We start from the raw sequence: 16,521 nt of genomic DNA on the forward strand, positions 1-16,521 counted from the left end.
TCGGCATTTTTAAAATGATAAATGGAACGCGTGACGCCATCGGCGCAGATTTATACAGGCGTTCTTTATAGAATTCTCTGTTGGGTGTTCTGGCGTTGGTGTAGTTGGCGGTGATTTGTGTGGTTTGCGATTATTTTGATTACTTCGGCTTTGGATTCTCGGTTTTGACCCTTTTTTCGGATTTGACTAACGATTTTGGATTGCGATTTTGGCTCGGTTTTGATCTCCCGGTTTTGACCCTTTTCTGCTTCGACCCTCGGCTTTGGACTTGCCCCTGATTGGTTTACCACCAATCATCGCCTTAAACATGACAGTGTTGTCAGTGTGTGTGAGTATACGACACAATCTACAAATACTGTTAATAAAGAGCTTATTGTTATATATATATAAATTTAAAATGTATTCCTCATTTCTTGTTTACAGTACATTGACAGGTATTGTAATTAACAGATAACAATATGTATCTGGTATTTCTGGCTGGCTGTTAGAATTCACACTTATGAAACAGATGCAAACTCACTTTCTTGTGTCCTATTCTTTACAATTCTCCCTATCTTCTGCTTTGTGTAGTTGGAAACACCTAGTGCTATATTTGGTGTGCCTCTGAGTCACCTGAGGCGAAGTGGCCAAATGAGACAAGGCCTTCCTTTAGCACTGACACACATGGTGCAGTTCCTGGACCAGCATGGTGTGTGTTATTCACATCGCTTCACTTTATCTCTTATATGCTGAGAGGTTGTGTTTGTAAAATGTGTATTTGTTTAGGCCTCAGCATCAGTGGCCTCTTCAGAGTCAGCGGGAAGGTGAAACAGTACCAGGAACTGAAGAAAAGTTTCAACAATGGAGCCTTCCCTGAGTTTGACATGGAGGATATTCATCCTTTAGCCTCCTTGTTGAAACTTTTCCTGAGGGAACTGCCTGGTGGTCTCATTCCAGAGTCACACGGGAAGCAGCTCTTGAATGTGTTCAGGGGTAAGTGATGAGCAGTGCTCGTCACAAAACAAAACTGACGCATCAGTCGTCTTGAAATCTTTTTATCATGCAGATTCAAAAGAGGAAGAACGCAATCAGTCAATGAGGATGATCCTAAACACACTTCCAGAGGAACATCTTAACGTCCTCTCTTACCTGTTGTTCTTTCTCTCCCGTGTGGCCGCCGAGAGTCACCAAAACCTAATGACACCAGAGAATTTATCAATAGTTTTTGGACCCACCATCTTTCAGTAAGTGTTTGTATTTCTGCATTCAGCTGATAGATACAGTTATAGACATAACATAATGAGGTGTCTAGAATTAAACTCAAAATTAGTTTTTTGACATAAAGACTAGAAATGGAGCTATAAAGTCATAAAATCACTGGTGTAGTTAGTTAAATGTTGTGTTTTATCCCTATGTACAGTGTTCCTGTCAGCCCTACGATGCTTGAAGAACAGGAGCACTATAACACTTTGACTCTGCACCTGCTGGACAATATAACATATCTGCTGCCCAACATGTACCCTCAGGCATCCAGCAGCAACACAGCAGTGAGTTTACACTCTTATAAGAATATATTTATTTACGTTTGTATATGAATGAGAGATTGAAAGTATTACAATAAATGTTTGTGTGTTATAGGAGGAAGAATTCTTGACAAATGAAGAGTGTGTCCAACATCTGCCACTCACAGAACTCAAGTACGCTCGCTAAACACACACACACACACACACACACACACACACACACACATCTACATGCATTAATAGCATTTTTGTTTTATTTATTAGTCATTTGCTTGTTTTTTGTGTATGTATTTTTCAGATCAAAGTCGCCAATTACTGGACGACTTGCTCAAATAAAGAAAAGATTGAGAGGCTTTTGGAGAAAGATTTGCTCCTGCACAAACAGGTACAATGTACAAGCAAAACACATTTATTAAACATTCATATATAAAACACTTATGTCTGTTGGTGAAAAGTGAGAATATAAGGCTGATATAATATAATAAAGAACAGGCGCGCTTGTTCATTCATTTAATTTTTCATGCCACATAGCAGTGACACTGACTGAAGAGACCACTGCAGGAATGGAGGCCCAGATGTTGGACAATGAGTGAGACCTAGAAAACACTGGGCTTGGTGAGGGTCACCTGCAGTCATTGGAAATGGTGTGGGTCAACTCATTGAGCATGGTGAGGGTCACCTGCGGTCATTGAGCAGGGTGAGGGTCACCTGCGGTCATTGGCCACGGTGAGAGTCACCTGCAGTCAGTGGGCACGGTGAGGGTCACCGGCAGAGACTGAGCATGATGAGGGACAGTGACTCAGCAATGTACATTTGTGAGAAGCTGTGATGCATTTCACTGTGAAAGTGAAATAAAGCGATTTCTAAAAGCTGATGTGTTGACTGTTTCTTTTCTTCATGTCCTCTTCTGAGCTGAACAAACTCCAACTCTCAGCACTTTTCATGACTGTATTGAGAACTAAACAGTAATAAAACAGGTGTGTTTTTAACCTTTTTAAATGTGTTCAGATGCCTGTTATTAATTGCAAATAAACTTGACCTGTGCTGCATGTAGTAAAATTGTAGTTAAGTTAAATAATATTATGTATGGTAATGCTACCATTATGCAATTTCAGGCGTTTAATTTTCAATAAACTTCAACTGCAGATAATTGATCAAACATACGACGGCGGATATAAAGTTTCCAGCAATTAGGCCTCCTGTTCTTTCAATCAGCAACATCATGCATAACCCCGCCACAAACACAAAGATAGCCCTAAAGATTGGTGGAAGAGAGTTGTTTTAATGTAATTTGTTTATATTTAAGTAATTTGTTTGTGATTTAAGTTTATATTTAAGTTTTTTTTATTGCAAAGAGATACGATTTACAATAACTGTGAGAAATATTTTACAGCAATTTCTTCAAATTAAATTCCCTAATTCCCAGAGAAAGAAAACTAAAAACAATTACACAGTTCCTCATGATAATAACCCAGCAATATACCCCCTTTACATTATCTTCCATTCATACAAAAAACTCTTTACAGAAGTATGGGGGAAGAGACATAATATTTAGTAATAGGCATGATACGTAAGGATTTATTACAGAAATGCATTAGGTTAAGTAGAAGTTATACTCCAAAAGCCAATAAATGTATATATATATTTGATTATTTATGTAACTGTCTCCACAATAAATACTTATTGTAAACTTTTAAAAATTTTAAACTTTTCATTTAAAAAAATAAATATTATTTTGAAAAAAGTGTATACAACTAGAGTTTTCTTGTTTTGACACATTAATGTATGTCGCTAAGAAATAATTAAATTAGATTTTTTTTTGTGGCAAGCCAAAAAGGTTTTGTAACATCTAAGAGCATTTCTGTCACATTTATTTTGATCAAATGAATACATCTTTGCCAAATGAAAGTCAAAATTATAATAAATGATAATGTATTTCCTCCATAAGTAAAACGTGTGTTTATTTTTAAACTGTAGTACATGTATCTTTGCTCTAAACCTATATTTATCCACACAGTTTCTCTGCCTGCACCTGAGGCCCTCAAGATCTTAGAAGAAGAGGATCACGTGTTTCTCTTCTGGAAGAGTCTGGCTGTGAAAGATCGCACCTTCAATGAGAGCAGGGTTAGAAACCAGATCTTCAGCATATGAGCAATTGCAAGCAAATGTCAAGCTTGTTTATCTCTGACTTACTTTTATCTCTGACTTACTTTTATCTCTGACTTACTAGTTAAAACTGATAAAATACTAATTGTAGGAGACTTTAACATCCACATAGATAACGCTAACGACACATTAGGGCTCGCGTTTATGGACTTGCTGGTCTCACTAGGAATAAAGCAAAATGTTATTGATCCAACCCATCGCCTAAAGCATACACTAGATCTAATTCTGTCTAATGGAATTGAGGTCATTGATGTAGACATTATACCACAAAGTGATGATATTACAGATCACTACCTCTTACTATATAAGCTGTGTTTACCTGAAATTAGCAGATCCGCTCCGATATATCGCCCTAGTAGAACTATTGTTCCATCCACTAAAGATGAATTTATAAATAACTTACCTGATCTTTCTCTACTTCGAAATGCACCCGCAAACGCAAATGACCTTGATGTAGTAACCAGCAGTATGGATGCCATCTTTACTAGCACTTTAAATACTGTGGCACCCATCCAACTAAAAAAGGCTAGAGAGAATAAAACTACACCGTGGTATAATAGTCATACACGCGCTCTCAAAACAGCAACCCGTGCCCTGGAGCGTAAATGGAAAAAAACTAATTTAGAAGTCTTTAGAATTGCATACAAAGACAGTATGTCCAGCTATAGGAGGGCTTTAAAATCTGCCAGGGCTGAGCACCTCCGCAAACTGATAGAAAATAATCATAACAATCCTAGATTCTTATTTAACACCATTGCTAAATTAACAAATAATCGGTCATCTATGGAACAAAACGTTCCACCGCAAATTAGTAGTGATGACTTCATGAATTTTTTCAGTGATAAAATAGAAGGCTTTAGACAGAAAATAGGAGATATTAAACTTTCTGCACCGCCTTATACTTTAGATCCAGTAAACACGCCTCTGAATCTAAATAACCTACAGTGCTTTAAAATCATAGAACAGGAAGAGCTAGACAAAATTATAAATAGCTCTAAATCAGCTACGTGTATATTGGACCCAATTCCAACAAAGTTACTGAAAGAATTGCTACCTGTTATAGGAGAACCTCTTCTTAACATTATCAACTCTTCTTTATCTTTAGGCCATGTTCCAAATCCTTACAAGTTAGCTGTTATTAAACCTATTATTAAGAAACCACAACTGGAACCCAGCAACTTAGCTAATTATAGGCCTATTTCAAACCTTCCATTTATATCTAAAATACTAGAAAAAGTTGTTTCTGCTCAATTCTGCTCCTTTCTGCAGACCAACAATGTTTTTGAAGTGTTTCAGTCAGGTTTCAGAGCTCATCACAGTACAGAAACTGCATTAGTGAAAATAACCAACGATTTACTCTTAGCTGCTGACCAAGGGTGCATCTCGCTATTAGTTCTACTCGATCTTAGTGCGGCATTTGACACCATTGACCATGGTATCCTTATTAATCGCTTAAAGTCTACAGGTGTCCAGGGACAGGCCCTACAATGGTTTAAGTCATACTTATCTGACCGTTACCAGTTTGTGAATATTAATGGACAGCCTTCACAAATCAGCCCAGTAAAATACGGGGTGCCTCAAGGATTAGTTTTAGGCCCTTTGCTGTTTACAATATACATGCTACCCCTGCGAGACATTATTAGAAGACATGGGATCAGCTTTCACTGCTATGCAGATGATACTCAATTATATATTTCAACTAAACCTGACGAGACGTCTAATCTGTCCAAGCTAACTGAGTGTATTAAAGATGTTAAAGACTGGATGACCAACAATTATCTTCTCTTAAACTCAGACAAAACAGAATTATTACTTATTGGGCCTAAATCCTGTACACAGCAGATCTCACAACTCGACCTACAATTAGAGGGATACAAAGTTAGCGTTAGCTCTACTATAAAAGATCTGGGTGTCATATTAGACAGCAATTTAACTTTTAAAAATCATATATCCCATGTCACAAAAACTGCTTTCTTTCATCTGAGAAATATCGCTAAGTTACGAAGTATGCTATCCATCTCAGATGCAGAAAAGCTAGTCCATGCTTTTATGACTTCTAGGCTGGACTACTGTAATGCTCTGTTTGCTGGCTGCCCAGCATCCTCTATTAACAAACTTCAATTAGTACAAAATGCAGCTGCCAGAGTTCTTACCAGGTCTAGAAAATTTGATCATATCACCCCAATTTTATCCTCCTTACACTGGCTGCCTGTTAAGTTTCGTATTGAATTTAAAATATTGCTTCTTACATATAAAGCTTTAAATAATCTAGCTCCTGTTTATCTAACCAATCTTCTGTCTCGCTACAATCCAACTCGCTCTTTAAGGTCTCAAAACTCAGAGCTTCTGGTAGTACCTAGAATAGCAAAGTCGAGTAAAGGAGGTCGAGCCTTCTCATTTATAGCTCCTAAACTCTGGAATAGCCTTCCTGATAACGTCCGAGGCTCAGACACACTCTCCCAATTCAAAACTAGATTAAAGAGCCCATATTATGGGTTTTTAAAAATGCCCTTCCATGTAGTGTGTAACACAGCTCTAAGTGAAGTGAAATATCCAGCTAAGGCTTAAATCTGTAAGTGTACAGTGTTTAAAACTATTGATTCATCTATAAAAGAGTCGACTCATAGTGCTTCAAACGAGTCGCCTTGATAACGAGTCATTAGGTGTTTCGCGATGACGCAGCCACGAAACACAAGCCTCGCCAGTAGTTACTCGCGCAAACCAGGGAGATTTGAAACCTGCGGCCCCGCCCACTAACACAGAAAAAACACTAGACACACACACACAGACGCCGCCGGTCGAATGAAGTCACGCTGTGCTCAGATGGATAATATTGACAGTCTCTACCCAAAGATGAGTTGTTAACCTGGTACAGTACTCGCGGTTACTCTTTATATTCTCTTATCACATGTAAGCCACGTTAAAAACGCGACGCGTGCCGCTTTGTTTACGGATTTAACGTTAAAGGCTTTTGTGAGCTCGCGTTCCACTGCCGTTTGTCATTGCTATGGCGATCGATCGTAAGCTAGGAGACAGGAGACTCGTGTCACTTTCCCTAGTTCTTCTGAGGAGCGTTGTGTGTGTGTGTGTGAGAGAGAGAGACTCGCGTCGCTTTCCCTAGTTTTTCTGAGGAGCGTTGTGTGTGTGTGTGTGTGTGTGTGTGAGAGAGAGAGAGAGAGAGAGAGAGACTCGCGTCGCTTTCCCTAGTTCTTCTGAGGAGCGTTGTGTGTGTGTGTGAGAGAGAGAGAGAGGGAGAGGGAGAGAGAGAGACTCGCGTCGATCTCCCCAGTTCTTCTGAGGAGGGTTGTGTGTGTGTGTGTGTGTGTAAAAAAAGCCTTACACTATGAAGCGTGTGTGCACTGTGACTAATTTTATATAGTTGATTACCAGCTGGGCATTTCACTCTGTCTCATGCTGAAGCCTGTCACTGTCGACCAATCGCAGCAGGCTGTCATCGGTCCAATCAGCGCAGATTAGCTTCGCGCTGAGGAGGGGGTTGGGAACAAATGAATCGCTGAACGATTCATATGGGAGTCGTTGGGATAATTAGGTAAAAATAAATGCAGATTATAAGACCATCAAAGTGTTTTATGACCTTGCATGCATATTAGACTGTTGTTGGAGACCCTTACAACCTAAATATGACCCTATTTCATGTATAATATGGGCTCTTTAAAGACCTATCTGTTCAGTAAAGCATACACTTAGTGCACCACTTAGGGGGCTTCCACATAGGTTATGCATCTTGCTGATATACACTGTGAACATCAGCTACGCTAATTATTTTCTTTATTCTCCATTTCCACCTGGGGATACTCTTCCCGAGGCCCTCAGACTATGCAGAGTCACTGATTCGATCCAAGACCAACGACGAGATGATCCCAAGGTTTCCATATCCTGGACCTGGCCGAATCCTGAGCAGCTACTGCGATGGTCATGGAAGAGTGGAGAACATGAGACTGATTCCTGTGACGCTCCAGAGACAGACGAGTCTTCGCTGAGGCCAGCTTCCAGCCTCCGCCACTGAGACTGCAGCTCTGCACAAGACGTTTGGCCAGCGGAGAAATTAAAATGATCGTGCCCAACTGAGCCTGGTTTCTCTCAAGGTTTTTTTTCTTCACTTCCGCCTTTAGTGAAGTTTTTTTTCCCTCTCCGCTGTCGCCACTGGCTTGCATGGTTTGGGATCTGTAGAGCTGCGCATCGTTGGATTTGCTCTTCAGTTTTTGGACTCTCAGTAGTGATTATTAAACCACACTGAACTGAGCTAAACTGAACTGAACTTAAACACTACAAACTGAATTACACTGTTCCTATTTACTGTGACCTTTTATGTGAAGCTGCTTTGACACAATCTACATTGTATAAGCGCTACACAAATAAAGGTGAATTGAATTGTCATGAAAAAAATTTAATTTTCAAAAATGTAGTTTTTTTGTGTAAGCAAGTATTTTACAGTACTTAATACTCTAAAATGTCTCTGTCGATGTTTTTAAACTATTATATTTGATTTATCAAAATCACACATCTGGCAATTTCACATCTGTCACAATTATAACAGAGAGATGCCACATCCATAAGAAAGCCTCATTGATGCAAAAATATAAAATAAAACTAATCATGTTTGTTCTATAGTGCGCCAACTCTTATCCTTTTGATTAGCATCATTTCTTTTGGGTAGTGCAGTTTAATTCACAGAATTTCTACAAGTATGTGGTATACTGAAAGCTGGCTGACTTTTTTGGTCACATCCATAACGCATGTTTATTTTCCTCATTTAAAATCTAAATAATGTTTACAGATTGATATTTTTCTGATCCCATAACTCTGTGGGAATAGTTTTGAAAAAATATATAAAAAATGTTTAAATATATTGAATATATTGAATATATATATATATTATATTCAATATATATGAATAAAATATAACAAAAAAATATTTCAATATAACGTTAATATATACTTTCTCTGTGAATTGATGTTTTGGGTTTTTACTGCAAATGTCACATTGATAATGCTGGAATTGCTCATATGTTACATGAATCCCTATATTAACCCCTATTAACTCGATTAATTAGCATTTAGCAATTACAATAATTTACTTCTACTTCCAAAATGACTTCCCTTTTATTTGTCTCCTCAGGGCTATGAGGTATATGTGCATGACAGTGTCACCAACTCTACCAAGTGTTTAGGCAACACAACAGAGACGTTCTTCAGAATCAACAGCCTGTTGGCGGGTCATAACTACACGTTCTCGGTGCGGGCGCGATGTCTACTCATCAACCAGCTTTGTGGAGAGTCAGCGGTGCTGTTATATGATGAACTGGGCAAAGCAGCAGGCATGAGCTTTTACAGACAGAACACTTTAATCTCTTTATCTCTGTGGGCGTTTTTGAAGCTTGACGTTGATCCTGATGCTCTTTTTTTTCATCTTTCAGGGCCGAATGATGCAGCATCTCAGTCGGGTAAATCGGAGGACATGGCAGCTATTGTGGTGCCGGTGTTGTTCCTGCTGTTAGTGGGTGTGTGTGGAGGCCTGGTGGTGCTTTACCTCAGACACCGTCGCCTACAGCACAGCTTCACCGCCTTCGCTAACAGCCACTACAACTCTCGTCTGGGCTCTGCTATTTTCTCCTCAGGAGATGAGCTGGGTAATTGAGCAAGTCAATACAGTATTTTGCTTCCTAGGCAGTACAGTTCATTGAGAAGTTAGTTTACTTCACTTGAGTACAATGTAATTCAGTTAAGTTCACTTCAGTTTGATCTAGTTCACTGTATTTAAATTCAGTTCAGCTTAGTTGACTTGTTTTGCTCAGTTCAGTTCAGCTGATGTGAATTCAGCTCACTTCTGTTCTGTTTGCTTATTTTGATCACTTATCTTTTTGTTCAGTTCATTTCACTTCTGCTCAGTTATATTTTAGTGATATTCACTTGTCTTTAGAACAATTCTGATTTTAGTTCAGCTGAGTGTAGCTCAGCTGAATTGAGTTTATTTTAGCTCAGTTCACTTCTGTTTATATCAGTTCATTTTTTGTTTAGCTCAGTTGAATTTACTTTATTTTCGCTCACTTCAGTTTTGCACAGTTCACTTCATTTTAGTTAATGTCACTTGTCTTTATCTCAGGTGACTGCTTAACTTCATGTTTAGTTCAGTTTAGTTTCCTTTCTCGAAGTTCAATTCAATTCGTCTTAGCTCATTTGACTTCATTCATTCATTTATTTTTCTTCGGCTTAGTCCCTTTATTCATCAGGGGTTGCCACAGCAGAATGAATCACCAACTTATCCAGCATATGTTTTACACAGCGGATGCCCTTCCAACTATAATCCAGTACTGGGAAACACCCATACACACTCATACACACACATACACTACGACCAATTTAGCTCATTCAGTTATGTCTTTGGACATTGGGGGAAACCGGAGCACCCGAAGGAAACTTGCTCCAACATGGGGAGAATATGAAAACTCCACACAGAAATGCCAACTGGCCCAGCCTGGATTTGAATCAGCAACCTTCTTGCTGTGAGGCGACAGTGCTAACCACTGAGCCACCGTGTACCGCCCCCGTTTTATTTCATTCAGTTATAATTTGTTTTTGCTCTGTTGACATCAGTTAAGTTTGCTTAATTTTAGTTAATTTCCTTTCAGTGTATATCAGTTATTAACACTTGTTTTTAGTTCAGTTTACAGTGGTTGAGCTCAGTTGTTTTTTTAGTTTATTTCGTATGTTTGTTACTTTAGTTATTTTAACTTATATTTAATACCTTTCCATTTAGTTTACTTCCTCTTTTTGTGCACCTAAATTCAGTTTGGTTCTGTCACTTAAATCCAGTTAAGCTGAGTGTACTTCATTTCAATTCAACATAGTTCAGATCACTTTCAGTTAAAGGGCACCTCTTTTACCCCTTAACAAGATGTAAGATAAGCATTTGGTGTGTCCAGAATGTGTCTGTAAAGTTTCAACTCAAAATACTCATCTGATTATTTATTATAGCCTCCAGAATCTGCCTATTTTAATGTCTGAGTATACTGTAGCTGTTTTTGTAGCCTGTGGCTTTAAATGCAAATGAGCTGCTTCTCCCCGCCCACTGTTCCCACGTGCGTGTCTGCTTTTCCTGCGTTAGGTCAGATAAACAGCAGTCAGTGATAGAGACAAACACAGATAAAGCTGAAATACAGCTCATTAGTCAAAAATACCAAGTAAGTTTATTTGTTGTATTTGTGGAGTTTAGTCAAGCCTTTCTGAAACCATGAGTTGCACACAAATGCCGTTTGCAGTACACACACACATATTAGCATTTACTGACACCATGCGGCAGTGGTGATTATATTGGTTAAGAATTACATAGTGATTTTACTGTCTTTATTACAAACATGCTCTGTTTTAAAAACCTTGTAAACTAAATATAAAAATCACAGATTGTTGGAACTGATTCTATAATCCCAGATTGTGTATACATGTTGTTACAGAAACATGGCACCTGTTAATCAATTTGGTGGGCAGGGAAAACCGCACTCCTTATGTCACATGTGGTGGGCCTTAAATCATTGGGATTTGAGTCCTATTTTAACATCAGGAAATATTAAAAAAGAGGCTTGTTTAGATGATATTGCTCCAATATGACAGTGGACACACTATGCCTACACACAGATCTGTCCAAACAGTTTACTAAAGTTGATTTTCATCATAGGTTCCCTTTAAGTTGAATTCTATTTAGCTTTAGCTTACTTTAAATACAGAGTTTTCCTCGCCATGAAAAGCAGCTGCTAATGTTTATCTTTTTTCCTTCTCTTCTGAAGGTGATGACGATGAAGACGCTCCTATGATCAGTGGTTTTTCAGATGACGTCCCGATGGTCATTGCGTAGTTGGACAAACCTTTCTCTTCTCCTCCTTCACTTTCACTACACAACCTTATCAAATTTTCTTACGTGCTCATCCGGCACACCTTCAAGCAACTCATGACCCCTGTCACTTAAAAAAACGCTGGATTTGGGTTTCTGGACCCACAGGAAGACAAGAAAGCATGGAGCGAAAGAGATATTTTTGAATATAAGATGCACTTTTTTCGGATGCGCAATAACTTATTTTTTATATATAATATATGTGGGTATTGGACATTGTAGGCATTAACTGAAGCAAACTGTGAAGGAGTTGGTCAGCTGATCAGCATACACACCGACCCAATAGGGAAAAAAGACCCTTATTGTACAACAAACTCTCACACGAGCATTACATTTGCTTAAAGCCAAAACAAGCACCTAGATATGGGTACATCAGTGCAAAAACACACACAAAAGAAGAGTAAAAAAAACGAAAAAGCTAACCTCACATGTGTACAGATGAAAAAACGGACCAATGAATGCTGACGAAAAGGGAAGGCGGTACATAGGCTGTTGACAGTAAATTGCACAGGATCAGATTTTTGTTCGCAGAGGCTCGATTTGTGTCACTTTATGTCAGTAGGCCTGCATTTGTCTATGGTACCTTGTTTACACTTTGTATCCGTTTGATCATTTCCACGCTCAGCAATAGGTTGAATTGAAAACATGAAAATTATTATCTATTTTAGTTGCTTTATCAGCTGTTTTTGGAAAACGATGACCAACATTAAGAAAGTAACAGTTATTTGATTGTTGTCCACATGCTCGGTCCACAAAAAAACGTCTAATGTTCACCGTCTGCTTTGTTTTTTCCTTTATCTTACGCATTTTATCTAGCAGAGAAAAATCTTGCATATCCTGTGTGCCGCCATGGTTTTAGTCCTTTAGTGTTCTCAGGGAACTGGGTTAATGTCGATGTACCAGCGATATCAGTCACACTGCCACAGGCAGCGCAGTGTGTTGAACTCGTAGACTGTTGTGCTTAACAGTCTCTCCGCGAAGCCTGTGCAGAAGCTTCATCCTTGTCTCTTGTGCCAAGCTTAAGAAAAACAGAGGGTTGAGCAGACATTTTGCTTTCCCGAACGTTGTGAAGAGGTACATATGTTAAATTCATGTTTCATTTTAACTGGATCGCGGGTGTTACTGAAAAGATTTGTTTATGAATGTATTTTTTTCTTGTTTTCTTGTATTGAGATGTCCAGAAAAATACTTATAATCCACCCCCTACTTTTTCAAGGATTTTAAATGAGGTTTATGGCCAGTTTACATTCAAATGCTTATGGTCATTATTATTATTATTATTATTATCCTATTGTTAATTGGCATTAACCAAAACGTTTTAGTGAAACCGTTTCTTTCGGTACCACATTGCCTTATTATGAACACGCTGAGTAAAGTATGTAGCAGTATGTCAATGTGATCACACATGCACACGCTCACAGAAAACTGAAAGGTGTAAAAAGACTGTATAAAGACAGGAGTAGTGTGATAGGAAATGTATTGACATATTGTGAAATTACCACTGTATAATGTTTTAAAAGTTCCAGTGCAGCACTTGTGTGAATCCTGAGCCACCGTTTCTTTATTTTGTCTTGTTTGTGTTCTTTACTCGCAACCATTTGTGGCAATATTTGTCATGCCCAATTTGAAACCCATTTGTTTTTTGGTCAATAAGATGTAAAAGTTTTGGCATAGCAGTGACTTTGGACACCGCCATGTTGAAATTTTTGATCTTGCCTGCCTACTGAGGGTTTTAAAGATCAGAATATTTTAAGTGGTACAGTCTGAGATGTTTTATGAACCACTTATGCTGAAATAAATGTGGAAAACTGGTGAATCTGACTCCTCTTGCTTTGTATATTTGTATAATTCTACTTTTTTAAATATCTTTTAGCAAAGTGACTTTGACCACAGTGCCAATGCATTATAAACATCATAGGCTTTTTGTGTAATAAAAAAAATTGATTTTATATAATTAATATTTTTATAATATATTAATTTATAATATAATATATTTTATAATAATTATATATATAATATTTAACAGTATAATTTAAGAAAGGATACAGAGCACAGATACTGAATAATCAAATGTGTTCATTGTATGAATTAATGAAAAATGACAACAGCCAGCACGTGGCGGCAAGTCCTTGTATCAATGAGGAGTTCACAACATGTCCGATTCTTTTAGAAATGAATCAAATGGCCGTCATTGTGAATGAATCATTGAATTGTCGACTTGTATAATTCGATCAAAAATGAACGAAGTCAGGTCTACACGAGCAGCTTTTTCCTTCAGATTTGTTTGGATCATTTTTGATGGCAAAACAGCACAATTGTAAGTAAATTAGGCCTTTTGTTGTTATTAAACTACAATATAAGTTAATTTGTGCTAAAATGGGAAACATGTTCTCTTGCTCGTGTAATGCTACAGTAACTTAAAATTCGCATACATATAAAATAACTCGTATATTGCCATGCCTTGGATTAAATGGTAATTATAACGGCATTATGCACTTCATCCTACAGTGAGTACTGTGTGCACTTTCAAGTGTTATGCCCGCAGATCTAATACAGCATCCATTATTATAGCATCAGAGGCTTTTGTGGGCCTTATCTGTAACACTCCTAGGTTAACTGATATTAGTTACCGCGTTTATTTGAGTCTGGTTGATACACATTATGTTTTTTTAATGATCATACAATTCAACACTGAACTTAGCTCTTCGGCATTTTTTAAAATGATAAATGGAACGCGTGACGCCATCGGCGCAGATTTATACAGGCGTTCTTTATAGAATTCTCTGTTGGGTGTTCTGGCGTTGGTGTAGTTGGCGGTGATTTGTGTGGTTTGCGATTATTTTGATTACTTCGGCTTTGGATTCTCGGTTTTGACCCTTTTTACGGATTTGACTAACGATTTTGGATTGCGATTTTGGCTCGGTTTTGATCTCCCGGTTTTGACCCTTTTCTGCTTCGACCCTCGGCTTTGGACTTGCCCCTGATTGGTTCACCACCAATCATCGCCTTAAACATGACAGTGTTGTCAGTGTGTGTGAGTATACGACACAATCTACAAATACTGTTAATAAAGAGCTTATTGTTATATATATATAAATTTAAAATGTATTCCTCATTTCTTGTTTACAGTACATTGACAGGTATTGTAATTAACAGATAACAATATGTATCTGGTATTTCTGGCTGGCTGTTAGAATTCACACTTATGAAACAGATGCAAACTCACTTTCTTGTGTCCTATACTTTACAATTCTCCCTATCTTCTGCTTTGTGTAGTTGGAAACACCTAGTGCTATATTTGGTGTGCCTCTGAGTCACCTGAGGCGAAGTGGCCAAATGAGACAAGGCCTTCCTTTAGCACTGACACACATGGTGCAGTTCCTGGACCAGCATGGTGTGTGTTATTCACATCGCTTCACTTTATCTCTTATATGCTGAGAGGTTGTGTTTGTAAAATGTGTATTTGTTTAGGCCTCAGCACCAGTGGCCTCTTCAGAGTCAGCGGGAAGGTGAAACAGTACCAGGAACTGAAGAAAAGTTTCAACAATGGAGCCTTCCCTGAGTTTGACATGGAGGATATTCATCCTTTAGCCTCCTTGTTGAAACTTTTCCTGAGGGAACTGCCTGGTGGTCTCATTCCAGAGTCACACGGGAAGCAGCTCTTGAATGTGTTCAGGGGTAAGTGATGAGCAGTGCTCGTCACAAAACAAAACTGACGCATCAGTCGTCTTGAAATCTTTTTATCATGCAGATTCAAAAGAGGAAGAACGCAATCAGTCAATGAGGATGATCCTTAACACACTTCCAGAGGAACATCTTAACGTCCTCTCTTACCTGTTGTTCTTTCTCTCCCGTGTGGCCGCCGAGAGTCACCAAAACCTAATGACACCAGAGAATTTATCAATAGTTTTTGGACCCACCATCTTTCAGTAAGTGTTTATATTTCTGCATTCAGCTAATAGATACAGTTATAGACATAACATAATGAGGTGTCTAGAATTAAATTCACAATTTGTTTTTTGAAAGACTAATGGACATGGAGCTATAAAGTCATAAAATCACTGGTGTAGTTAGTAAAGTGTTGTGTTGTATCCCTATGTACAGTGTTCCTCTCAGCCCTAAGATGCTTGAAGAACAGGAGCACTATAACACTTTGACTCTGCACCTGCTGGACAATATAACATATCTGCTGCCCAACATGTACCCTCAGGCATCCAGCAGCAACACAGCAGTGAGTTTACACTGTTATAAGAGTATATTTATTTACGTTTGTGTATGAATGAGAGATTGAAAGTATTACAATATATGTTTATGTATTATAGGAGGAAGAATTCTTGACAAATGAAGAGTGTGTCCAACATCTGCCACTCACAGAACTCAAGTACGCACGCTAAACACACACATCTACATGCATTAATAGCATTTTTGTTTTATTTATTAGTCATTTGCTTGTTTTTTGTGTATGTATTTTTCAGATCAAAGTCGCCAATTACTGGACGACTTGCTCAAATAAAGAAAAGATTGAGAGGCTTTTGGAGAAAGATTTGCTCCTGCACAAACAGGTACAATGTACAAGCAAAACACATTTATTAAACATTCATATATAAAACACTTATGTCTGTTGGTGAAAAGTGAGAATATAAGGCTGATATAATATAATAAAGAACAGGCGCGGTGGTTCATTCATTTAATTTTTCATGCCACATAGCAGTGACACTGACTGAAGAGACCACTGCAGGAATGGAGGCCCAGATGTTGGACAATGAGTGAGACCTAGAAAACACTGGGCTTGGTGAGGGTCACCTGCAGTCATTGGAAATGGTGTGGGTCCACTCATTGAGCATGGTGAGGGTCACCTGCGATCATTGGCCACGGTGAGGGTCACCTGCAGTCATTGGGCACGGTGAGGGTCACCTGCAGTCAGTGGGCACGGTGAGGGTCACCGGC

General features: G+C 38.4%; 1 protein-coding gene and 2 long non-coding RNA genes across 3 annotated transcripts; all 3 read left to right on the plus strand.

Moving 5' to 3' along the window:
• The first annotated feature begins 1,454 nt into the window (after window positions 1-1,454).
• LOC130242253 (uncharacterized) lies at window positions 1,455-1,887 on the plus strand. Its single transcript, XR_008838951.1, has 3 exons — window positions 1,455-1,526; window positions 1,618-1,676; window positions 1,801-1,887. It is a non-coding gene; the product is annotated as an uncharacterized LOC130242253 (long non-coding RNA).
• Window positions 1,888-2,286: 399 nt separating this feature from the next.
• On the plus strand, window positions 2,287-13,390 carry LOC130242140 (sortilin-related receptor-like). Its single transcript, XM_056474161.1, has 5 exons — window positions 2,287-2,317; window positions 3,520-3,626; window positions 8,809-9,007; window positions 9,107-9,319; window positions 11,471-13,390. Exons 1-5 carry the CDS (start codon window positions 2,287-2,289, stop codon window positions 11,536-11,538), a joined length of 618 nt encoding a protein of 205 aa, XP_056330136.1. The 3' UTR covers window positions 11,539-13,390.
• A 2,343-nt stretch (window positions 13,391-15,733) lies between these two features.
• LOC130242254 (uncharacterized) lies at window positions 15,734-16,136 on the plus strand. Its single transcript, XR_008838952.1, has 3 exons — window positions 15,734-15,805; window positions 15,897-15,955; window positions 16,050-16,136. It is a non-coding gene; the product is annotated as an uncharacterized LOC130242254 (long non-coding RNA).
• Window positions 16,137-16,521: the final 385 nt, after the last annotated feature.

This window comes from Danio aesculapii, chromosome 15 (genome assembly GCF_903798145.1).
Source record: "Danio aesculapii chromosome 15, fDanAes4.1, whole genome shotgun sequence".
In the NCBI taxonomy this organism is placed as follows: Eukaryota; Metazoa; Chordata; class Actinopteri; order Cypriniformes; family Danionidae; genus Danio; species Danio aesculapii.